The sequence below is a fragment of the Bactrocera tryoni genome, unplaced genomic scaffold, assembly GCF_016617805.1.
Source record: "Bactrocera tryoni isolate S06 unplaced genomic scaffold, CSIRO_BtryS06_freeze2 scaffold_102, whole genome shotgun sequence".
NCBI lineage: Eukaryota > Metazoa > Arthropoda > Insecta > Diptera > Tephritidae > Bactrocera > Bactrocera tryoni.
In genome coordinates, this window is record NW_024395816.1 from 143,247 (window position 1) to 169,552 (window position 26,306).

Sequence of the window (26,306 nt, forward strand, 5' to 3'; positions counted from 1 at the left end):
AAAAAATAATACATTTCACTTTGATAAAAATTATCTCAATTGTTTAAGCACATTGCTTAGTTTGTACTGTAGTGACTGATTGGGTGTCAGATTGATTTAATATACGTATGCTCATACGTAATATACAAGGGTATTTCTACCATTAGGTATCATACTTCATTGCTTATATACTTAACAAGATCATATTTGTGTAAAAGTTCTTCGGCCCTTTCAAGCCAATTCTGATTATTCAATGCACGAGGACTTGGATGATGAAGTGTGCAAACTTTAAAGGAATTCACATGTCTAGAACGTTTGATTATTCCTTTTATATAAGCTCCTATTGGTACTAGTATCTCCGGCTCCAATAAATCTAGCTCTTTATCAAGAGCGTCCAAACACAACTTTCCAATTATAACTTTATAATCTCCCTATATCAAAATTATTTAAATTACTTACTGAATTTTCAAAATCATTATTAAATGTATGAACTATTTTACCTTCAACTCACTAGGCGTAATATTTCTTCCGGCTTTGTCGTAAAAAATTAACGGACAAAAATTATGTACAAAGCAATTTTTCCCAAAAGTCATCAAAGATCCTCCCGCCAGCTTTTTGAATAAACCCCATATCCGCACACCACTTGGTTCTTCTATAATACACTCCAAGCCGTCCACGGGACGCTTCAAATGTACCGAAGGCGGTTGCATAACCGTACCGGACAATCCCATCTCATTACGAACAGTTAATATGTTACCAAAAGGTACCTAGAACATAGAAAAAAATCTTATATGTATCACTCTGCAATAGCATTTAATTGTCATACACCAGTTTGACCCATTCCATTGGGGCCAGGATTCATGCCCACGAAAACAACCCGCTTCGGTCCATCTAAGAATTTTTCCAAGTAAGCACAGTGTAAGTTTGAGGCATAAACCAATGGATTGTATACATGAGTTATATATGATGGTTTTTCAATAGCGTGCAAAGCATCGTTTAGTTGGCATTCTAAACTATAGAAACGACTCCAAAATGTTTGGCTTACAACTGGCGGTTTAGAGTCACATCTCTTAGATGTTGATGATTGTTGCGAATCTGAAGATTTTTCGGCTGGTTGTAATGAAAGATGCCGCTTTCTAGTAGCAGCAAATTTCTGTAGGCTATTCAGTGATAGGACAGACTCTCCAGTAGAAACGCTGGCCGCTCCAGAAAATATTTCCTTTATTAATGTTTCGCGCGACATAATCAATACGACTGATAACGACACTTTGTTAAAAACGAAAAAAGGCAATTGAATAGACAAAGAACATAATCAGTTGTAAGAGTTTTAATTGTACTAGGAAAGCACAAAATACGAGACAAACAATAACCTTCGCCAGCTTGCAATTTATGCAAACTGCGAAGACTTATATTTTGTAAATTTGTAATTGAATTCAGATTTTATTCGTAAGTGCTTGTTCTTGATAAGACAATTCACAATATAGTACTACATTGCTTCGGGCATAAGTATTTTAAATTTTTAAAATATTATAATATAATATTGTAACATAAATATGAAAAAAAAATTTTCAAATTTAACACAAAATATTTTAATTCTCCTACTGCTTTAATTCAGATCAAATGTTGTAAACAGTCTGTCTTAAGTTATTTGTACAGTTCGAAGCAAAGTCCGCATGTTCTTCCATATGCGCCAATAGAAGAAGAAGAATTTCATGTTTGTGAATTGAAGTTGCGAAAAAGAAGAAAGTAGCCATTGTTTTTATCGTATTTATATTTTGCTCCATAATAATTGTAGAATTTTTAATTAAGTGCTTTATATATTATGGCGGGTGAGGTAACAGTTGATGCATTACCATACATTGATCAAGGCTACGATGACGCAGGAGTTCGAGAATCGGTATACAATAATATATCAGCAATATACAAAAATGTAAATGGCAATATTAAATACAATTTAATTTCAGGCACTTGCTATGGTGGAGGAAGAATGCCGACGTTATAGGCCTACAAAGAATTATCTTGATCATTTACCACCTTTAAATGCAAATGCCTTTGAAACCGAATTAATGGCGAGCGAATTTGAGAGAATACAAAATCGCCAACCAATGGAAACTCTAAGCATGAAACGGTATGAATTGCCACCTCCACCCTCTGGTAAACTATCTGAAGTAAGCGCTTGGCAAGAATCTATAGAGAATTCAATGGCACAACTAGAACATCAATGGGTGCGTGCAATGAACCTCGAATTAATGTTGGATTATGGTATAGAGTCTTGGAAAGCATATTTAGAAGTTATAGCCGCGTTACAAGCCAAAACGCTGACACAGCTACAGGAATCAAAAAAGCAAATTCAAGATATTAATTGGCAACGTAAGCAGGCACAAACACAAGCTGGAGAAAAGTTAAAATCATTGGAGGCCAATTGGGTATTGTTGGTATCTAAAAATTATGAAATTGAACAAAAGTGTGCAGAGTTAGAGGATCAATTACAAAAAGCGCTCATGGAAATTGAAAGTCTGAAAGCACGAAAGAGTACCACGCTTACAAATGGGGACACTTACATACCATAAAAAATATATACTTAACTAACTTTTATAGTAAAAATTAAAGAAAAAATTGACAAAAAATATAAATATCAATATTTTTTAAACCGAAGTGTACATATCATGTAAATACACCCACTATTTGTATGTACTACATATATTTACTGTTGGTTAGTGGCCATTTAAATATTGTAAAAATATCAATTGATTCGGAAAGGTGATCAGCGTGTTGAACTGAGTCGATTTAGACATATGCACTTGAGAAATAATTCCATCAGTTTTTCAAATATTGATTTTCATTTTTAAAATCGGCCTAAAGTCAATATAAATATATTTTTTACACTTTTATGATATAGTGAATGCACCTGTGAACGGTATTAAAGCTTCGGTACAGAGTCAGGACTACCGAAACTCCAATGCATTTAAGGAATTAGCGTGGAAATTAATTTTTATTGCAGTCAATTGGATTTTAGGGAACTTAAACGCCTATATCTCACACATTTCTCGCTTTTTCTCTGAAAGGAGCCTAACATATTCACAAACTGGACGAAAGGCTACAGGCTAGACCTTTACTTTGCAATTGTCGACTGTCAACAATCCTAAGATTTTATGTGCCACCGGACAGCCTGTGCTCCTTTACTCCTCATACGACCGCGATAACTGCCAAATAACAGAGTCGCAACAAAATCATAAAGTCACTAGTCAGCAGCACATGGGGAGAAGACCGGCCGGTCTTCAACTACGCTGCACCAATATTGTCGCCTGAATGCAAATGCAAATTAAATCCAACGCAGGGTAACTCTTGCCAACAGGTGCTACTTCGGACTGAGTAGACAATTGAGAAGTAAAGTCCTCTCTCGACGAACAAAAACCAAACTCTATAAGCCACTCATAATTCCCGTCCTGCTATATGGTGCAGAGGCTTGGACGATGACAACAACTGATGTCGACGTTGCGGGTTTTCGAGAGAAAAGTTCTGCGAATGATTTATGATCCTTTGCGCTTTGGCCACGGCGAATATCGCATTCGATGGAACGATGAGCTGTATGAGATATACGACGACATTGACATAGTTCAGCAAATTAAAAGACAGCGGCTACACTGGCTAGGTTATGTTGTCCGAATGGACGAAAACACTCCAGTTCTGAAAGTATTCGACGCAGTACCCGTCGGGGGAAGCAGAGGAGAAAGAAGACCTCCACTCCGTTGGAAATAACAAGAGCGGACAGTACGCCGACCAGACTTCGGACGCAACACACTTTAGACATACACTGACCTTCACATTGGAGCCATAAACACCTTCACCGACTCCCTCTCAGTAAATGGCGTACCTGGGTTTACGGGTTTCAAAAACATGTTTTTTTTATTATCTTATTAAATTTTACAACACCTCTAGAATATTGTTCTAAATTTTCAAGTTGATCTGAGTAATAGTTTCGGAGATACAGTCTTGGGTAATATTAATATGGTATAGTATACCATATTACCCGATAAGGGATCTTGGCTCCCAAAAGCGAAATTCCATCTCCAACGAATAACTGACAAGCTCGCTTTCAATTTCAGCACCGAACAAAGGTTTCCTGCCTAATTTTATTGAAAGTAGCTCTTCTGCCGGTTTCTCGCTTCTAGCCATTCGCTGTAATGTTGTGTGTGGAACTTCAAAGGAGAGGACAATAGTATTCCCATTTCCCCTTTTCTAACAGCTGCTATGGTCTTTTCCATGTTCTCTTTATCCCACTGCTTGCGTTCACCTTTTTACGGCATACACTTCAACAATAAAATGAAAGAATTAGCCTAATACAAATAACGCGGGTAATATGGTACACCATACCATATTGGCCTTATTGGCATAAAGCTTTACAAAAATAGTAATCCCCAAGGTATGCACCTTAGATAATGCATATGTGGCCTAAGTGCCTGCGACCCACTTTTTAATGAAAATAATTATGAGATATAACAATTAAACTTAGAGAACCTTTTTTCTTGGTAATAGTGTATTCTGGTGCCAAAAATGGGTAAAATCGCATCAATACTTCCAATAGCCCTTATATGCAGCAAGAATGGTTTAATACAAATTATATTTCACGAATTAACAAAAGTGTTTACGTTTATGCTTCATCTTTTCAACTCAAAAGGATTACGTCACAACATGGCAGTTGGCGTAAATTTGCTTTCTATCATTATTGAAATACGTATTGAAAAGATATTCGAACTTCCGATAGATTTTAACCATACACATATTTATACACGTACATACATTGTATGTTTATAATATCGGATGAATGTAATCACAAAAACAATTTGTAATATTCACAATAACAATAATAAAAATACGAGAAACCACCACATACGCATACATTATTAAACAAAATGAAATATTCACAATAGCCACAATTTTAATGCGGGAAACCACCGAATGAAAGCAATTGTTAGCTGAACATCGTATCATCAGTAGATTCTACTGTGATCGTATCGCTAACGTGAAGACTGAACAAAAGGTACACATTGCACGTCTTGTAAATCGATTCAGTTTGTTTTACGCTTCATTGAAAAGCGGATCGGCATTAAGAAAAGTGAAATATTATTGGCACCTGAAATAGTTGGAAGTCTTCATATTTGTATACATATAAATAAAAACATGTAAGTATATAATGGGATAAATTTTTAGTTAAGGGGAACAAGGCCAATATTTAACCAAGAAAGGGTTACTCGACTATCAGTGCACGCGTTTTCACTCTCCCATTTCCGCCCTAGGATCTTGTTAAAATGTGTATCCGTTTTTGGCTCCGCCAATAATTTAGTATTTATATAAAAGTAGTGATAAACGATATTCCACGCTTTTTAATCGGTATGTGTTTATTTAAAGATATTTATGTATTTCTTTTGTCTTAACTAGCGTTATTGTTAGTCGATCAAGAACTGCAAGCGATAGCTTGAGTAAAAATTCAGATAACGTGATGACGTGTTTCTTGACACGAGAGGGAGCGGATATGTACATATGTATGTGTAATCGGGTTATTGTGGCGTGCACAAAATACCATTATCTGCAGTCTGCAGTGGCTCACAGCTTATTTCATATAAATAAAAGTTATGATTTTATATTGCCATAAAAGGAAAAATAGCGTCAATTAAAAAAAAAATTAATGAGTATTAGTATACTATATTCTGCAATACTTTTTTAATAAAGCAAACAAAGAGAAATTCGAAAAAGTCTTTGTGCGCATGACTTCACTGGCCAAGTGGGCCGAAGGCCAAACTTACTAAGCAGAGATATGCCTTTGCGAGGGAGCTGGAATTCAAGATTTTGACTTCTGGAACACAATAATTTTTGCCGACAAGTTGAAGTTCAACTTTTTTGGCACACAACTAGCAAACATGGTGGTGGCAGTGTTGTGGCATGGGCATGTATGTATGTATGTCTGCAGCTGGCGTTGCAAATTTGGCCTTTGTTAAGTATATTATGGAGAAACCGTTGTACCTAAATATATTAAAAGAAAACTTACACCAAAGTGCTGAGAAACAAGGGATACGTCAAAATTTCCGGTACTATCAGGATTACGATCCTAAACGGCAAAAGTGCAGACGTAGTTAATACGGAATTGTTCAATCTAATAAATCCACAGATCCTGTCAATCGTCATGAACCCGATCGATTGCTGTCAAAATAACGCATTTCACATTTCATAATTACAGTTGCATAAAATATGTGACGAATTGTATATTAGAAGGAGTATGGTATTATTATATAATATCAGTATATAATATTATTATATAATATCAGTATATAATATTATTATATAATATTTTTTTTGTTTATTAAATTTCAAAAAGAAAATATCCCTATGCATGAATAGAGGAATTTAAGCGAAAAAGACGAATTTCAGCGAATTGCCTTGTTATCATTATGGCAGCGCTCCATTTCGTCGTAATTGTTAACACATAAATGTCGTTTATTACGAGCATAAAATGTATTTTCTAAAATAAAGGTTTCTTAGATAAAAAAACGTGCAAAAAGTGTAAAATATGGATTTATTTAAATGTTTTTAGTTTAATTTAATTAATTTGAAGTGAAACAAGTAAGGAAGGGCTAAGTTCGGGTGTCACCGAACATTTTATACTCTCGCATGATAAAGTGATAATCGAAATTTCATTATCCGTCATTTACATATTTTTCAAATACCGTATTTGTGTAACGTTTTATTCCGCTATCATCATTGGTTCCTAATGTATATGTATATTATACAGAGAAGGCATCAGATGGAATTCAAAATAGCGTTATATTGGAAGAAGGCGTGGTTGTGAACCGATTTCACCAATATTTTGTACATGTCATCAGGGTGTTAAGAAAATATTATGCACCGAATTTCATTGAAATCGGTAGAGTAGTTCCTGAGATATGGTTTTTGGTCCATAAGTGGGCGACGCCACGCCCATTTTCAATTTAAAAAAAAATCCTGGGTGCAGCTTCCTTCTGCCATTTCTTCCGTAAAATTTAGTGTTTCTGACGTTTTTTGTTAGTCGGTTAACGCACTTTTAGTGATTTTCAACATAACCTTTGTACGGGAGGTGGGCGTGGTTATTATCCGATTTCTTCTATTTTTGAACTGTATATGGAAATGTCTGAAGGAAACGTCTATATAGAGTTTGGTTCACATAGCTATAGTAGTTTCCGAGATATGTACAAAAAACTTAGTAGGGGGCGGGGCCACGCCCACTTTTCCAAAAAATTACGTGCACATTTGCCCCTCCTTAATGCGATCCTTTGTGCCAAATTTCACTTTAATATCTTTATTTATGGCTTAGTTATGACACTTTATAGGTTTTCCGTTTTCGCCATTTTGTGGGCGTGGCAGTGGGCCGATTTCGCCCATCTTCGAAATTAGCCTTCTTATAGAGCCAAGAAATACGGGTACAAAGTTTCATCATGATATCTCAATTTTTACTCAAGTTACAGCTTGCACGGACGGACAGACAGACAGACATCCGGATTTCAACTCTACTCGTCACCCTGATCACTTTGGTATATATAACCCTATATCTGACTCTTTTAGTTTTAGGACTTACAAACAACCGTTATGTGAACAAAACTCTAATACTCTCCTTAGCATCTTTGTTGCGAGAGTATAAAAAGGGCGTGAAGTGTGTAAAACGTGGTGAAATAGCTTGTTGAAATGTTCGAATTTTGGGAATATTTTTTAATTAGGAGGACTTCTTCTTTCCAACGGTACCTTCAGATCGCGGCGCCAAAGAAACGGAATTGTGCCCATATAGGTTGTTCCGAATGATCCTTAAAACATTTCCTACAACTTAAGCAATAATATAGATTTTAACTTGATGACACAAAGTGCAACTCTTGTCAAAATTGGTTTAAATTGACAGCCCTCATAAGGGGTATGCGAGGTATACGAGGGAACACATGTCCTCGGGTAAAAAACGGCCTTTTTCAACAATATTTTTCTCATATGAAAAATTAAATATTTTATTATGTTTTTTTATTGTTATAAACATACACTATTAACAAAAAAAAAATTCTGAAACTTTTGGGGAAGGATATTTTAAACTTGGCCATTGCGACGCCATTTCCGATGACTCCTCGGAAAAAAGATGCGCCCGCGTTGGCAGGATCACTCCTTACGGGATCATCTAAAGTGTTAAAATATGTACATATTTTAATTAAAACCTTAACTTAGAACTTGGACGAAGACAAAAATGAAAATTGGATTTTTGGCAGACATTTTTACAAAAAAATTAAAATTTCAGTGAAAATTTCGCGATTTTTTTTTTTTAAATATTATCTCAAAAACCTGTGTAAAATTTCATGAAGATCGATGGAGTAGTTTTCGAAACTATTACTCGGATCAACTTGAAAATTAGGACAATATTCTAGAGGTGATGTTCATTTTTGAAACCCGTAAACCCATGTAACCATAAAATCAGGTTTGACAATTACCAAAAACTTTGCAAAATGACGAATAATGACTTATATCAATTTTGACTTATAAATTTTTATAGGGACTCAGACGTTTCTTTTTAGGTGTTCCAAACTTCTTTGCAAAACTAATACGTGTATATTCTATTAAGGGTATGAAAAAGATGAGCTTAGAAAAGCCATCCCGTAATACGAAAACAGTTTTACGTTATTTACAAAATACTGACGATTTTTTTTTTTCAATTTTGCTTTTACCTGTATAACCTGTTCTGCAGAAGTTGATTACTTTGAATTCACGCCCGGACCACATAGAGCGCGACCGACTGCAAGCGACTTCTGTCAAATATTAAAATACACACGTCCTTAAGGACACAGTTATTGAGGCAGCTGCACAACTATATAACTGTGTCCTTAAGAACGTGTATATTTTAATATTTGATGTCGCTTGCAGTATGTCGCGCTCTATGTATTCCGGACATCAGTCTATCGAAAAGATTCATAGTCCCTAGAATTGTATAGTTTTTTTCTTTTATGCAAAATTATGGGATCAACTGTTTTGACTTGATCAGTTGACACAAGCCTTAATTGTAAAATTCTTATCAAGATGAGGTTCAATCGTCATTCAGTGAGAGTGGGGTGATAAAAATGTGTGAATGTATGCATTTCACTTGAGAGCAATATCGCTTGATCGTGTAACATTGAGGTTAAGATCATTGTACAATGTAATACAAATCATATAATGCTATTTATTTTCAGTGTTCACAATGCAAGGAAAACCAATGCAAATTATAAGCATTTGCAGTGAAAATGGTTCGGCTAGTTCTCGCTGCATTCTGCAATTAAATGAAGATGAATTAAATGAGATGTTTATGGACGAAAAAATCAAAGATCGCGTAGTGTCTGTGATTTCAGTAGCCGGAGCTTTTCGCAAAGGGAAAAGCTTTCTTTTGGATTTCTTTCTACGTTACATGTACGCCAAAGTAAGTGTTGTCTTTCATCTACAATACAGTAGAATATAAATTTGGGATTTACCTTTTAATCATAATGCAATATGTTAACGCTTCGACTATTATGAAGATCAGTCAACTATATTTAATTCAAAATGTTGCCATACAAGAACTTGATCCTCTTCAATAACGATCCGATATCGGCGGTTCCGACAAATGGACAGCTTTTCGGGGGGAAGAGAACGATTGCAAAATTTATTTATTTATTTAGTAAAGTTTATGAACATTGATTCTTACAGACAGACGTGACTAAAATGACTTAGCTCGGCATGCTAATGAAATCTCTTATCTGAGGGATGACTCAACCAATTTTAACCAAATTTGCTGCATAACAATATCATCTTTAACTTGCAATTTGAAAAGGAGGCAATTGAACTACCAGCACGCCTACTTTCCATATAGCATAAATTCCAGCGGATTCTTTAACGGCACCATAAATAAAGCAAGCACCAAAAGATAGTTGAATAAAACTTCGAACAAATAGTGCTTTTAAAGTGTGACAGCCCTCAGCTTAAAATGTTCATTATAGCTTTTCAAGTCCACTTTGACCTTATACAATGGTTTCGACTGTCCATTGTCGAAAATACCAATCAATTTATGAGATAACTTAAAGCAATTTATATAGTATATTTTCCGGATAATAATGTACCCTGGTGCCACAAATTAGTATGCGGAAAATATTTTTTATAACTTTTAACTATACTTTTGTGATGAAAATGGGTAAAATCGGGCAATGAACTACCCTAGCCTCTATATAGAAAATCTAATGATTTTCGCTATTCTAGACTGCCGTATATATCGATCAAAAAAAAATTGCATCGAAAAATATTTTCAGTAATCTAATACTACAAAGTCCAAAGTTTTGCCAAGACATGAAAATATTTCCCAACCTTGGGCCTTACAAATTAGGATACTCTCTTATTCGGTTATACCCGATTTTATCTTTTCCATTGTTGTTATATTAAAGAATGTCCTTTAGATTATGCATTTCATTTTCATTATTAATTTGGTTTATAATAGAATAAGAACCTGGCAAGACCGATCAATACGAATCAATCGAACATCTAAGTAAGAAAACTGATACTTTTAAGGTTATCTTCTTTGGTTTTACTCCTTTATTTCAACACTTTTCATGAAAGAAAAATCAAATCTTAGAAAACAATACATAATTAATATACACATTTTAATCCTTTCGAAACTAATTTCAGTACGTTCATAATAACTTGAGTGAAAAAGATTGGCTCGGCGATGAGAATGCACAACTTAAAGGGTTTTCATGGCGAGGCGGTTCGCAACGCGATACCACTGGAATTTTAATATGGTCTGATATCTTCCTATATGACCATCCAAATGGAGACAAAGTTGCAATAATTTTAATGGACACGCAGGGCACTTTCGATTGTGACAGTACCATGAAGGACTGTGCCAATGTTTTTGCATTAAGCACAATGATATCTTCAGTTCAAATTTTCAATATTCAATCTAATATACAAAAGGACGATCTACAGCATTTGCAGTTATTCACCGAGTATGCGCGTATTGCTATGGAGAATACGGGGAAAAAACCGTTTCAAAAGTTACAATTTTTAATACGCGACTGGTTCCATAGAGATGAAGCTCCATTCGGAGCGCTCGGTGGTAAACAATTACTTGAGCAAACATTAATTCGGAAAGACAAAAAACCGGAGGAGAATGAACAACTATGTGAGCATGTGAGAACTAGTTTCAACGAAATTGACTGTTATTTAATGCCACATCCCGGTTTCGCTATCGAAAAATCCGATTTTTGCGGTTGTTTAAAAGATCTGCGTGACGAGTTCAAGGAACAATTACGTGACTTCATTCCCCTAATTTTGGCACCAGAAAATTTAATTATCAAAGAAATAAACGGGGAGAAACTAAAAGTCGATCATCTTCTAACCTACATTCGGTTATATTTTGAATCATTCAACAGTAAGGAGTTCCCAGAGCCTACAACAATTTTTAAGGTACATATTTATTAGTATTTTATAATAGATGCCAAGCAATTGTAAACTTATTGCACGTAAATTTTCCTTTGAAGGCTACAGCAGAGGCAAATAATCAAATCCATGCTACAATCGCCGAAGAATCATATGTGAACGAAATGACAGAATTAACCAGTCCCGAAAACCCATATATTCCGGAAGAAGAACTAGAGAGAAAGCATAAGGAGTATCTAGAGAAAACAATTTCGTCTTTTAAAGACAAACCAATATTAGGCAAAGCAAATTATTTTATGAAATATTCCCACAAAATTAAAAGCTATTGCTCGTCGAGATTTCAACAATTCTGCAAGCTCAACGAAGCTAAATTGGTAAAATTCTATCACAATTCGTTAATACAAATAATATAAGCTATTATTATTGCCTCTTAGGCTCTTGCCGAAGTCAATTATTTAAGCTATATGAATAAATGCATTAGAGATTTTGAGAAGTTTATGGATGAATTGCTTATAGGGAATGCATATATACCTTCAAATGAGTTTAACAGCAATATGAAAGCTGTAAAATTGGATGTACTACAACAGGTAAATACAAGGGTGCATAAATTGCGTTAACATTGTATAGATTTTCCAAAATATGGTTTTGCAGTTTGATTCGTGTCTATCGAACAGTACAGCGGTAATTCATAAAAAGATTCGTGAGCAGCTTCAAAAGGCTATTGAAAAACAATTCATCAAATACAAGCAACAAAATGATATAAAACTGGTAGGTAGCACAAGAACAAAATGAATAAAACAGCTTAATAGCCGTAGCCATTATATTTGTGTGCTTTTTTTTTATATAAAATTTACGGGTTATATCCACTTGCAAGTAAACATGGGCTTTTTTAATGAAAGATAAGCCCAAAATTTAATTTTTAATATATTATTGATTAAAGATAACGCTTACTTCGGCATACATGTAACGTAGAACAAAATCCAAAAGAAAACTTTTCACTTTTATTTAATTAATAAATAAAATTAATTTTAATTTAATTTATAGCATTAAATGAAATTTAACTTTGAATAAAATTTTATTCCTTTGTTAATTATCTCAAATATCAAAACAAAAAATTATTATCATTACAACAGAAGAATATAAGTATTGGTTCGAAGGATTAGTCAAAATTTTAAGTTTTGACAAAATGCCGGCTTCTCAAAAGAAAAAGTCCTATTTTACGACAAAATTTAGACTTCAAAGTGAGTTTAAACATCACAATTGTTATCAATTCATTGATTAGTATTTGCATACAATAAAACGGAGCGAGGACCTAATAAGTTAAATAGTTATAACATGAAATATTTATTGACAACACATTTGTGTGCCTAGCTGGAAGAAAAAATCACAACAATAAAAAGTGCAGTTATTAATGTTGGCATTGCCAATGCAAATAAAATGCCGCTGACTTTTGTTGAGAGCTAGGGAACACACGGTCCATCAGAAATTTATGTTATTTTCAGATTAACATATTCTCACTTGTATGAGTAAAAAATAAATAATAATTCGATATACCAAAATTTTTGTATAAAATCCTTTATAGGAATTATTACAACTACAATTGACACGGTTAAAGATGAGTTATGAAGGCTTAATGAAGGATGCTTGCAAAAGTGTATTAACAGAAGATAACCTCTTATCTAAACACAAGGAGTTCAAAATAAAGGCTCTTGAAGGGGTACTTAAATTTGATATCGTATAATTAGTTTAGCATAAATATGTTTATATAATATGTTTTGCACTTGCTACAGTTTGAAGCTTTACCAACTGAGAGGAATTCGGACGAAAGACGTCAACAACTGGTTGGAGAAATTGAAGAACTTTACGGGTATTATGGATTTCAAAAAAACATGCGTTTTCTATGTATGTTTGCACTACCGGGCCCTGTGCCTGCTTCGCACGGCAAAACAAAATATGAAAAGAAACACACTTGTTTTAAATAAAGATGGTTTTGTTCCCTATTATTCAACTTTTAATTTTAGTTTCTTACAATCTTAGACTATGTATCACTTAAACTATCTTAGAGCTCTTTTGTAGACAACATGTTTGGTTTTGCCATGAATTGTTGTGTAGATAAAGAGAACTGAAGGCTTGCCAACACGTGAGCACGAAACATATAACTGGCCGTGTGAAAAGCAAGGATATTCTAAATCAATTCCACACAATTCCAACGATTGCCGTTGCGCTTTATTTATTGTAATAGCAAATGCAAGACGTATTGGAATCTGTAGTCTTTTGAATTCAAAAGGTAAATCTGATGGAATCATTGGAATTCGTGGAATCAATACATCTTCACCTTTAAACTTTCCGTTTAAAATTGTTGCTTCGATCAAATTGTTCATGACCTTTTTAACCGCTAATCTTGTCCCATTGCATAATCGTGGTTGATTTATATTTCGAAGTATAATAATGGGAGCACCCACTTTCAATTGTAAACGATGAGGTGGAAATCCGGGTAAATCCAATGAATTCAAAAATTCTGTCGGATAATTAACAGCGTCGTCTTAATTCGTAACCGTGTCAACTGATTGATATGTTACAACCTCGCCAGGAACATGGGTTAAAATGTCTGCATTCATTTGACCAACGTCTTTATTTTTAGCGGCCAGTATAGCTCTTTCAGCTAACCAATTATGATTGCGATAATTTTCTGCAATATTTGGAAAAACAGTTGACACCAATTCTTCTTTTGTCGGTGCAATATTACAAAAGTTATGTGGTAAAGTGTTTAAGCCAGTTTCACGATCAACAGCAAGTTGACCATTGCCTATTGCCAACAGTTGCCTTGAAAATGTGTTGGCCGATGGATCGTTTTGAATTTGTACTCGCACATTTGTAGTCAAATTGAGTATTTGTACATGTCTCCATAAATAAGATGACTTTAAACATGCCTTTAATTCATCTGCTGGTGTTGAACGGGGAATCACAGGCAATGTCTGACGAAAATCACCAGCCAACAGAATCAAAGCGCCACCAAATATCTGTTGATCATTACTACGCAAGTCTTGCAATGTCCTGTCTAACGCTTCCACTGATTTCTTATGGGCCATTGTACATTCATCCCACACTATTAATTTGCATTGTTGCAAGACTTTGCCCATTCCCGAATTTTTGGAAACATTACAGGTGGGATTTTCATTTATATTCATATTCAGTGGTAATTTAAGTGCAGAATGGGCTGTCCGACCACCATCTAATAACGTCGCTGCTATTCCAGACGATGCAAGTGCCAATGCTATATTACTCTGTGATCTTATAGTCGCTAATAGCAAGGAAATCAGAAATGTTTTGCCAGTTCCTCCTGGAGAGTCTAAAAAAAACATTCCTCCAGTTTCGTTTCGTACTGATTCCATTATGGTATCATATGCGTGTCTCTGTTCTGGATTTAATTTATGCAAATTTAAGTTTATAAATGTGGTCAACTCATTCAAATCATATTGTTTTTCCAATTGTGTCAATGCCTTATTTGCAATTATCAAACAACTATCTTCAATGATAATCAATGCCTCATTAAACATTTCAAGTGTAATCATTAAATCGTTATTTCCTGCAATTCGGCGCATTCGATGCAAAATGTCTTCGGTCATAAAATCCTTAAAATTTTCCCATAATTGCAATGGATCAGATGGAAAACATGTTTCAATAATAATAGCAAATAATGTTCGTATTTGATGAGGAGAACCTGTTGCTGACGCATCCCTATGTGTCGCATTCCAGTGATTATCATCTTCCAGTAAATGCAATTCCTGACATGTTTGACGGAAAAGTGTGACACTGTAGGCCGTTAACTATTTTCAAACTCAAAAAAGATATAGGCCCACGAACATGAATCAATAATAGACGCAAATAAAAACATTCAGCATGACTGGGATGCACTGTGTAGAGACGTCCAATGGCATCACTTTCAAAAATGCCAGCATAACCTTGAACTGGTCTTCCTTGCTTACGTCTGTTCCATTTCTTTCCAGATGCATTCCAAGTGTAATATGTTGGTACTTGTGAATAAAGCAATGTTTTAGTTTGTTATTTTGACACAATTCGAAAAACGATAATAATGTAGTTGATGGTGGTCGCTCTGCAATTTGCTGTGCAGTATCAACTGTGAAATATACACGTTGTCCATTTTCCAAATGTACTGAAAAATGAATAACTGCCGGATTTCGATCATGAATTGGGAACGATAATATTCTCCAAACTGCCTCATTGCTACTGATATACCTTCCCATTTGATATTGTGTTATTTCATCATTTCGGTTCTCTGCAACACCATACACAGCCATGTCGCCTTTATTTAAATACTTGCAGATATATTTAATCGATTTAACAGAATTGCAATATTCTACATTGATATGAGCTTTGAATGCTTTTGATAGTATTGGCGAATAGGGGACAACCCACCCATTATCAACTGTAATATCTTGATTTTTGACTCGTAGATTGATAGATTTGCCATTATCATCTGTTGAGCGTCGGCGATACAATGGGTAACCATCATTTTCATTAATTGTCTCGGAAATCAAATCTCTGGGATACCGCTTCGTGCATTTCCCATCTTTCATACATGGCGAATTAATATTTAGAACTCCACATGGTCCAAGAACATCAAATAAACCTGGATCGATTTCCTGATCAGGAATTTCTGCTGAGATGATGTCATCTATTTGATCGCTTGTTATTTTGTTGACTAACCATACCAAAATATGGGCATGTAGTAATCCTCTCTTTTGCCATTCCACCGAATACATCCAACATCGAACTTCGCCGAAAACTTGATGTTTAACAATAAAATCCATCAATGACTTCAGCTTCTGTCTGAATACTCGTGCAGTTATGTCGTGACGGTCTGTAGAAGATTGCCCTTCATATAAATATTGCTTGATTTCGTCCCATTGTGGATTACATGTAAATGTAATAAACAAATCTGGTCGACCATACAAACGAACATAGCAAGTGGCATCTTGTGCATATTCATGCATGTGCCTTGGACTGCCTGTGTAACTTGCTGGTAAAATAACAACTTGTCCAACATTGTCAACATTTCCATCATTATTGATTGCATCGCGGAGATGTATATACTCTTCGGATCGCAACTTCCGTTGATTGAATCGAATAAAGTTTAAACGCTCTGTTTCTATCTTTGCATACATGTCTACGACATATTGATGAAAGAGTCTCCGACATTTCAAAATATGATTTTCCCGATTTTGTCGTATCATAATTCTATGTGCATAATAGTTCATAGCGCTGACATTTTTATTGACTTCATGTTCTGAAGAGAAAAAAACAAATGGAAATTTAAATCATTTCATACTAATTCTTGTTAAACAAAATTGGAAGAGTATATCCGTATTAAACACAACAAACACTCACGTGGGTTTGCGGGATCTACCATTTTTAAATTAATAGAATATCCATCTTCACCCCGACAAAACAAAATTGGGTACTGTAGGGCATCGTAAGAGCGATGTGTTTCACAAACACGTTGTAATTGATTATTTCTTCTACGCAATACAATGTCACGTGATTGAAACTCATCGCCGACAATCACCACAGCAACTTCATTATTTATACATAGGTGCATTAAATCTTCGTTCGTGTTCTCCGATTGGTCTTCTATCAGCACGAATCACGATTTTATGATCATCAGACGGCATCTGTTCAAGTGCTGTCCGAAAAGTATTAATCAAATCATTATGTTCATGAAACAATGCTTGCAATTCACATATTATTATTCTTCTGGCACTTGTGAATATTGAACAACGGGCATCTACTTCATTTTCATTATTGCCAAGGAAGTAGATTTGCAAGAACTGGTGGTTTGCATCCGGAAATGGCAATAATGAACCAATCTTATGATAAATTTGCCCTTGTATCTGAAATTGTGAGGCAAAATATGATTGATTAGAACTTGTGAAAAATTCTGAAATGTCGCTGTATGCTTCATTCGAAATTCCCAGATCCGAAATTACCTTAAATGTCGGCATGAAATTATTTCATATTACATTCGTCGCTCCAAAGGAAGTCATTTTAAAGCACGAATTATACATTTGGATATTATCCAAAAAATATTTCGATTGCGGCGTTGTTCCTAAAATTAATGTTGCCAATGGTTCCGGTGGGTATTGTAATTCGGGTAATCTTACTTTGCCACTGGCACAATACATTCCAGGTGTTCCATTATGAAATTTCAGTGCATTACAATGTTGGCATACTTTGATCATTCCACCAATCATCACAATTATGCAAACTGTAATCAATTGCGTGATTATATCTAAATCCAGCACCATTTAAACCAACATTAACGTAGATTTGTGCGGCATGCCTTTGAACATTTCGATTAATACTTGTCGGCCTACGATCTGAACGCGATCTTGCAACACGTTCCCTTGTATTTGCAATATTCGCTACATGGTATGGTATTGTTTTCAAGTGCACATGTTGTGTGACCTTGGGTTTGTTTTAATGTGAGTACATTTACAGACAGTTGCTACAATGTATTCTAAGAACCCATGGGTAAACATCTTATCCTTTATAATGTTTGTGTTATTGTCTGTTGAATTCTGTTGTTTTGCATGACAATGCATTTTTATTATGTGTCTTTATGTTTATGTGTATGTATGTTCATTATATTTGAACATAGATATCTAATATTAGTGGACTGTATCAATAGTAAGATTTAATAATTGTGAAATATATAAAAGTTTTTAAATGTAATGTTGTTGCCCGTCCTTTGGCAGCAACGAACATGTTCAATTTTGAACACACGAAAAGATACGAAAATTGTTAAAAATATGCTGAAAATGTGTCAAAATTCAATTAAAAATTGGGCAAAAAATCGAAATAAATTTTGTCTCACCGTTCGGAAGTGAAAATGAAACGTTCGAGATCGTCTGCACTCGAAAAGCACCAAAAAGTGACGAAGAGACACGAAAATCTGCTGAAAATGTGACAAAATTCAATTAAAAATTGGCCAAAAAATCCAAGTAATTTTAGCTCACTGATCGGACATTAAACAAAAAAAATCACTCAATTTTTTACACAAAATGTCAAATTTGAAATAATGTCACAAAATCATATGATGCACTTGTAACAATCAGAACACTTGTTTAACAAAACAATCAAAATATTCCAATACAAATACAAAAAGTGCCTGCTGCAAAAACACACTCACTTCACATAAGCACCGCACACACATGTGTTATCGGATTTCAACCAAACTTCATTTAAACCATATATGGGCCACTGCCTATGTAGTGTATACGTTTGGTTGAAATCGCACGACGCGTTTATGAGTAGTTCGGCGACGTACATATACGGACTTATTTTTATACCCTGAACAGGGTATATTAAGTTTGTTACGAAGTTTGCAACACCCAGAAGGAATCGTCGGAGACCCTATAAAGTATATATATAAATGATCAGTATGTCGAGCTGAGTCGATTTAGCCATGTCCGTCTGTCTGTCTGTCTGTATATATACGAACTAGTCCCTCAGTTTTTAAGATATTTTCCAAGACAACAATGTAATCCCCGAAGAAATTGTTCAGATCGGTTAACTATAGCATATAGCTTCCATACAAACTGAACGATCGGAATCAAGTTCTTGTATGGACAACTTTCACATTTGACAAGATATATTCACGAAATTTGGTATATATTATTTTCTAAAGCAACAATGTAATCTCCGAAGAAATAGATCAGATCGGTTGACTATAGCATATAGCTTCCATACAAACTGAACACATAGTTACTAACAGAAATGCACCTGTGAAGGGTATTTAGCTTCGGTGCAACCGAAGTTAACGTTTTTTCTTGTTATATATATAGATGTACAATAGAATATCTAACCAGGGAAAATATGCAATTAGCTTCAGTTCATGGAAAAATGCATATTGAAGAAGGTAGAAGCGAAAAAAGTTTTATTGGAATCTCTTAAGGAATTCGGCGTGCTTCAGTTGTTTACACCCGCTTCAGTTTTCACTCACTGGACTTACAATACAGCTTTCAAAAAAGCTTGTGACTTGGTTAGTTTTACTCTGATAAATATTTAACATTATTATGCTCTCGCAAAATCACCTAAAGTTGCAACCACATATCTAAGGACAAATTCGGTGTACATTCGGTTCGTATGTTACAGTGGGCGAAATCGGACTAAAACCACGCCTTTTTCTCATATAACACAATTTTAAATTCCGTCTGATTCTTTCCTTTCCATTATATAAATCTAGAAGCAATTAATATAGCGGGATAAACGACCGTCACGAATTGTGCCTTCGAAGTGTGCCACCTTATGACAGAAAGTTGTGTAAAGCGAACCAAAACTACGAGGACAAGAATGCTTTTAGTTGACTTTTTACTGAACAAATCGGTTAATGTATGACATATATAATTGACATTCGTAGAGAACCTTTCTCTATCATAATATGTATGAAAGTCTAAAATGGGTTGAATCGGGTCAATACTTCCCTTAATTTACTTAATATAAAGATTTTCGAGCTTCCGACTGATGTTATACCGCAAATATCACCCAATTTTAAGTTATCTCAATGAAAACGAGAGAGAACTTGTTTTACTCATAACAGTGTATCTTTGCACCTAAAATGGATAAAATTGGAAAACTTGACCTAGCTCATGTATAGTATAACTACAGTTAGAATTTTCGAACATCCGGCTGACTGTACTCCATATAGATTGGTGATGGTATGGTATGTGAGATACCTAATTGAAAGGCAGGGAGCATTTTATTAGTATGTGGCATGTTAATTGTGTGCCATTGGCTAAAATAGATAAAATCGGTTCTATACTACCCACAAATACAAATTTGATCATAAAATTTTGTTAGCACCTGAGTGAATCTCCCGCACTTTTATCTATGCAAATTGCGAGAGTATAAAATGTTCGGTTACACCCGAACTTAGCCCTTGTTTAATACTTGCCTTTCTTTTTCTTATTACATAAAGTATAAAAATCTTGAAGACGACGCACTGTTTAACAAAGAAATTCATGAAGAATATCTGGGAGAATTGAGAGACCAAGCTGAACCTTATACGAATGGTACAAAAACAGAGCGGCACGTATTGAAGTTTGAAGAATGGTCGCAGGTGTACTTTTAAGTGTTGCTTTGAAATGAAATTTTTTTAAAAATATATAAAATGTGAAATAAAGATTTTTTCTAAACTTTATATTAAGGATAAAAGTACAACCCAACAACATTTCCTTCTTTTACTAAAAACAAAGTTCATTTAAAAAAAGTGAATATACCAGTAAAATACAAGTATATAAGAACAAAAATCCTTTTTTGATTACAGGAAGAAACGCTTCAAAATCTTTTAAATGACAAATATATTAGCGGAGTGCAAAAAATTATACGTATTCTAACAAAAACGCACATGAGGGGCACACCCTAGTGTGATAGATTAAAAAACGTCGATTTGTGGGAATTAAAAAACAACTATTGTATCAATTGTTTTGAAATGTGAAGACATTCTTCAGAATACCCAATGAAAAAATTAAAAAAATCGATATTTTTAGTTACACGAGATCTCCGACGGCGCTAAAAAAACCCCCCCTGCCGCGTGATTGCGGCCTTCTTCGTGGTTGAAACCTCAAAACGAAAAATTCTCGTTAAACGAAAAGATATTCTCCGTACCCTCCGTATTCTCCTGCGTTAAAAAAATTAAAAGATTGGCAAAATGGCGGCATTTTTTAAAGAAAATTTTAATTTTTACCTAAATTTGATTTTTGACCCCAAATGATTGTTCATGGGAAATACGATTTTTTTTTTGGTTTTAGCCATTATTTGGTTCCAATCATGCACCAAATCATTATTTAGTTCCCAGTGCGGGTCGTCCACCAAATGTTTTTTCGGTTTAAGTTCAGGTGATAGTGTGGGAGCGAATGGAATTGTTTCGGTGCATTATAAAGTAAACCCTCCTTGACATTATAGGATGTGTGCTTTAGGTCATTATCCTGTTGGAAATACCAGGCGCTATCAAGCCCCAAATTAAGGACGAAACTTTGCAAATTGCTTGTCGGAACGTACGAACGAACACAAAGGTGTATACTATATACGACAATGTCCAAGTTCCCAACTTTATTCGACGGCATGCATCTCCATACCTTGTCTGAACCACTGCAATTTTTCCAAATTGTAATAAAGTTTTCCATAGAAGCTCTTCGTTCGTTTCGCGAACTCATATTGTTTGTTTGTCATCACAACTGAAAAAGTTAAATATGTTTTCATCACTAAAACTTTCCTTTGGCTCATAATTTCCTGTATTTGTCGGTACACCAGTACCTTGAAGTAGAGTCGTTGTTTTGTTAACATCACTTGTAAATAGGGGTTATCCGAGTACGCTTCTGTGAAAACCGATTTTTCTCTAAAAATTTTTCGAACAGCTCCAGAAAGCACTTTAATATTGTATTATTTGTATTATGAATTATTACGAATTTTTAATTTTAATATACAACTCGTCTGTTGTAAGGCTTAACTCTAGAAGAAATTTTATGTGGATGACCAATTTTCGGCTTAATGGCTTGATGAGACGTGAAACATATATTTATTTTTGTTTAAAGATGCCTTCTATGAGCGCTTGGAGCGCACCTATGGAACTGCCCCCTCCACGATAAATGGTGCTTGGCGACTTTAACGCCAGAGTGGGCAAATAAGGTATATTTAGCACAACAGTCGGTAAATTCGTCCTCCACGAAGAAACATCCACAAATCGGTTGAGGATGATCGAATTCGTCGGGGCCCAAAAAAATGGATATCTGTAGTACTAGATTCCAGCATAAGAAAAAATAAAAAAAACTCAAGTTACCTTGTTGTCTACGAATCGAAAAGCCACCAAGCAGATCGATGATGTTGTGATACACGGAAGACACGTCTAAGGTTTCTAGACATTGACACGGACCACTATTTTGTTGCTGCCAAGATAACAACAAACACAAGGAATGTTCGGCGTCAAAAAGCTGCAATCACAACAGACAGCCGAACGATTTTCTACTCGGCTTGCTCTCCTGCTTTCTGAGAGCACTCATCAGCAACTCCGTATAACTGAACAATGGAATGGCATTTGAAGCCCCTTACGTTCAAATGTTAAAGCTTTAGCTGCAAACAAAATAGTTGGTTTTTGGAAAGAGCAAAAGAATAACTGGTACGATGAGAAGTGCTGTGACGCAATGGAGAGAAAGCAGACTGCCTCTCTCGCAACGTTACAATCGATCATAAGACGCGCGAGATGAGATAGATACCGACAGTTGAAGAGGGAAGCGAGACGCATTTGCAGACAAAAAAAGAGAGAGGCCGAAATGGTGAGTACGAAGAGCTAGACAAATTCTACGAAAAGATGCGGCGACTAACAGAAGGTTTCAATTCTCGAACATACTCTTTAAGAACCCAAAGAAGTGATCTAGTCACTGATGCCCAGAGCATAAGCAGAGAAATAGGGAGACCGCACAATCAATGCCAACTACCGTGGGATAAGCCTCCTCAATATCGCATATAAGGTTCTATCGAGAGTATTGTGTGAAAGAAACTGTTTGGATCTTATCAGTGTAGTTTTAGGCCTGGAAAATCAACAACTGACTAGATATTGACCATGCGCCAAATCTTGGAAAAGTCAATAGCAATACCTAAAGCTCCATTAGGATCGCAAAGGACCACTCCAAGTCGTTCGATACCAAACGAGGTTTCAGACAAAGCGACACCCTTTCGTTAATCTGGTCTTGGAGAAAATAATTCAAGCAGAACTAAATAGAAAGGTACTATCTTCTATAAAAGTGTACAGCTGCTGTCGTACGCCGATGAAATTGATATCATTGGCCGCAACAACCGCGCCGTTGGTTCTACTTTCTCCACAGGACAGTACGAAATATCTCGTGTCATCACACGAACAGTCGTCGCACTCGCGACTAGGCTTCCACGTCACTGTTAACTATCATAACTTCGAAGTCGTAGATAATTTCGTCTATCTTGGATACAGTATTAACGCCAACAACAATGTCAGCCTGGAAATCCAATGCAGAATAACACTTGCCAACAGGTGCCACTTCGGACTGATGGTGCAGAGGCATGGACGATGACATCTGAGTCGGCAATACGAGTTTTCGAGAGAAAGGTTCTGCGGAAGATTTATGTTCCTTTTCGCACTGGCAACGGCGAATATAGCATTCAAGAGAACGATGAGCTGTACGGTTTTACTACGCTGGCTAGGTCATGTCATCCGAATGGACGAAAACACTTCAGCTCTGAAAGTATTTGACGCAGTACCCGCCGGGGGAAGCAGAGGAAGAGGAATACCTCCACTCCATTGGAGAGACCAGGTGGAGAAGAACCTGGCGAAAAGAAGAAACGACTGGCGCGCTTCGTAAACTCGTTAGCGGTTCTACGCCAGTAAAGAAGGTTAAGAAGAAATATTATATATCAATTGACTAATTTTTCAAATCGGGCCAATATGGAATAGCTGTCATATAAACTGAACGATAAAAAACAATTACTTACATGCAAAAATTTTTTAGTAGACAAGATGTCTTCTCGAAATTTAGCAAGTATAATAACCCAAAGCAGCAATACAATCTCCAAACAAATTGTTTTGATCGGACTACTATAGCATATAGCTACCATTCAAACTGGACTATCAAAGTCAAGGTAAATATCTCTTTTACCCTTTTTTGATATAATATGTATAAGCACCTGTGAACGATTTTAATGCATTTAAGGAATTATGTAGAGTGGAAATTAATTTTTAGAACATCTAATTGGACCTTAGGAAACTTAAACAACTATATCTCCTGCCTTTCTCGCTTCTTCTTTGAAAGGAGCCTAACATATTCATAAACTGGACGAAGAACTACCGACTAGACCTTTACATTGCAATTGATGACGTTGAATTTTCGACTATCAATAATCCTAGGATTTTAGGTGTTACACTGGACTGCTTATGCTCCTCATACGACCGCGATAACTCCACTCCGAACCATAACTCCTGCACAATGAGGCCCGTAAGCTTCCGGTTAAGGAACATAACGAACTCCTCTCTAAACAGTTTCTGATGGGATGTTTTCGCAGAAACAATCCCTGCAGTTGCCCGCTTGAAGCGTAGCCGCCTCTTAGAAATAACAAGAGCTATTTTCTTTACTAAGTCAACATCGGACAATACGCCGACCAGACTTCGAACGCAACACACTTTAGACATACACGGACTTTCACATTGGAGCCATTAACACCTTCACCGACTCCCTCTCAGTAAATGGCGTACCTGGGCTTACAAGTTTCAAAAACGATTTTTTTTTATTATCTTATTAAATTTACAACACCTCCTGAATATTGTTCTAAATTTTCACGTTGATCCGAGTAATAGTTTCGGAGATACAGTCTTGAGAATTTGTGCGCTCGAGGCTAAACCTCGTAGAGTAAGTGTGTGTAATATGGTATACCAATTTGTATTTTGGTTATAACTACGAAAAGATTCGTCAGAAACCTTCAAAACTGAATAATATGGTATAGTGCAAGTAATATGCTCCAGTATACCATATTAATATGTTATAGTATACATATTACCCGCACAATACATTATTAGTAAAGGAGTAATGAACGTTTACAAAGGGTGACAATTGAATATATTCGATATTTTATTACGCATTTATTATAAAAACAATTCAAATAAAATTAAATGAAAGAAAAAGGCTCGGCTCCTTGGCTTAATTTTTTTCTAAATCTAATAAAATTTATTTGCAAATAAAAACTTCAGAAAAATTTTATATGCAGGAATCGCAAAGAAATAGAGCACTTCTCTTTGGAATACATTTGTCGTTTTGTGTGCTCCAAAACATGCTTGAACCAATTTGTGAAAATGGGTATTAGATCCATCCAGATAGATGACACGAAGACTTCGCTCCAGGTAGAGCATCCTTCATAAGAAGTGGGTTATTAGTCTTTCTAGGAAATATAAAATATGGAGGTATGAAAGACCCGCCAACACTCATGCACGTTATAACTGTTATAAGGGATCCACGTTCTGCGAAAGTCATGGCGCCTTTTTGTGCAATTATTTTAGGCTGTCGAGATTTCAGCACTGACAGCCCTGTCTAATCTGCATTCCAAATATGCGTTACTGGAAAATTATATTTTGTAACTCATTTTTTAGTAAATTGGAAAAGGAAGCGACGTTTAGCGTGTGAATCCTTTTCGCCCTTTCGGAAGAAGTCCCAGTTAGTGTACGTAAACTTAAAGTTTTACTATGGCGTTTGCAAAACCCATTCAACCAGTCTCTGCCTGCATATTTAGCCAACATATTAAAGTTATTAGGAATATTGTTTTTGAGTGCCACTTGAAATGCAAGGGATACTTAGCCCCCAAAAGCGAGATTCCATCTCCAAAGAATAACTGACAAGCTCGCTTTCAATTTCTGCACTGAACAAAGGTTTCCTGCCTAATGTTGTGGAAAGTAGCTCCTCTGCCGGCTTCACGCTTCTAGCCATTCGCTGTAATGTTGTGTGTGGAACTTCAAAGGTTTTAGAGGACAATAGTATTCCCATTTTCCCTTTACTCACAGCTACTATGGCCTTTTCCATATTCTCTTTATCCCACTGCCTACGCTCACCTCTTTACGGCATATTTGGAATACACTTCAAAAATAAAATGAAAGAATTAGTCTAATACAAATAACGCGGGTAATATGGAACACTAAACCAAATTGGCCTCAGGCTGGTATACCATATTACCCGCTTTCTTTACTATCACATTTTTTATTAATATTTTTATTTAAAGTATCAAATTCTTTCAAACTAACCTTTCGTAAATGAAGTTTGGTGAATTATCTATAGATTTAAATGAAAATTTCCTTCACC

General features: G+C 35.5%; 3 protein-coding genes across 4 annotated transcripts; 2 read left to right on the top strand and 1 right to left on the bottom strand.

Moving 5' to 3' along the window:
• Window positions 1–26,306, bottom strand: LOC120779408 (single-strand selective monofunctional uracil DNA glycosylase). Of its 2 annotated transcripts, XM_040111608.1 has the most exons (4): window positions 26,249–26,306; window positions 806–1,245; window positions 480–746; window positions 1–410 (listed from the first exon to the last, which is right to left on the bottom strand). In XM_040111608.1, the coding sequence occupies exons 2-4, from the start codon at window positions 1,220–1,222 to the stop codon at window positions 150–152; spliced, it is 945 nt and encodes a 314-aa protein (XP_039967542.1). In that variant the 5' UTR covers window positions 1,223–1,245; window positions 26,249–26,306; the 3' UTR covers window positions 1–149. The 2 variants fall into 2 exon arrangements, with proteins under 2 accessions (XP_039967542.1, XP_039967540.1); XM_040111606.1 differs by lacking the exon at window positions 26,249–26,306 and having other exon boundaries at window positions 806–1,440.
• LOC120779409 (pre-mRNA-splicing factor SPF27) lies at window positions 1,717–2,678 on the top strand. Its single transcript, XM_040111609.1, has 2 exons — window positions 1,717–1,876; window positions 1,944–2,678. The coding sequence occupies exons 1-2, from the start codon at window positions 1,802–1,804 to the stop codon at window positions 2,547–2,549; spliced, it is 681 nt and encodes a 226-aa protein (XP_039967543.1). The 5' UTR covers window positions 1,717–1,801; the 3' UTR covers window positions 2,550–2,678.
• Window positions 5,025–13,408, top strand: LOC120779407 (atlastin-like). Its single transcript, XM_040111605.1, has 8 exons — window positions 5,025–5,162; window positions 9,207–9,430; window positions 10,666–11,445; window positions 11,520–11,792; window positions 11,853–12,005; window positions 12,070–12,186; window positions 13,001–13,135; window positions 13,209–13,408. Exons 2-8 carry the CDS (start codon window positions 9,215–9,217, stop codon window positions 13,398–13,400), a joined length of 1,866 nt encoding a protein of 621 aa, XP_039967539.1. The 5' UTR covers window positions 5,025–5,162; window positions 9,207–9,214; the 3' UTR covers window positions 13,401–13,408.

Excerpts from the sequence above, each read along its gene's own strand:
- LOC120779408 (XM_040111608.1), bottom strand. The coding sequence starts at position 1,222 with ATGTCGCGCGAAACATTAATAAAGGAAATATTTTCTGGAGCGGCCAGC. Across the intron at positions 747-805 it reads ATGGAATGGGTCAAACTGGT|GTACCTTTTGGTAACATATT; the intron begins GTATGACAATTA and ends TCTATGTTCTAG. Across the intron at positions 411-479 it reads TTACGCCTAGTGAGTTGAAG|GGAGATTATAAAGTTATAAT; the intron begins GTAAAATAGTTC and ends ATTTTGATATAG.
- LOC120779409 (XM_040111609.1), top strand. The coding sequence starts at position 1,802 with ATGGCGGGTGAGGTAACAGTTGATGCATTACCATACATTGATCAAGGC. Across the intron at positions 1,877-1,943 it reads ACGCAGGAGTTCGAGAATCG|GCACTTGCTATGGTGGAGGA; the intron begins GTATACAATAAT and ends ATTTAATTTCAG.
- LOC120779407 (XM_040111605.1), top strand. The coding sequence starts at position 9,215 with ATGCAAGGAAAACCAATGCAAATTATAAGCATTTGCAGTGAAAATGGT. Across the intron at positions 9,431-10,665 it reads TACGTTACATGTACGCCAAA|TACGTTCATAATAACTTGAG; the intron begins GTAAGTGTTGTC and ends AACTAATTTCAG. Across the intron at positions 12,006-12,069 it reads AATTGGATGTACTACAACAG|TTTGATTCGTGTCTATCGAA; the intron begins GTAAATACAAGG and ends ATGGTTTTGCAG.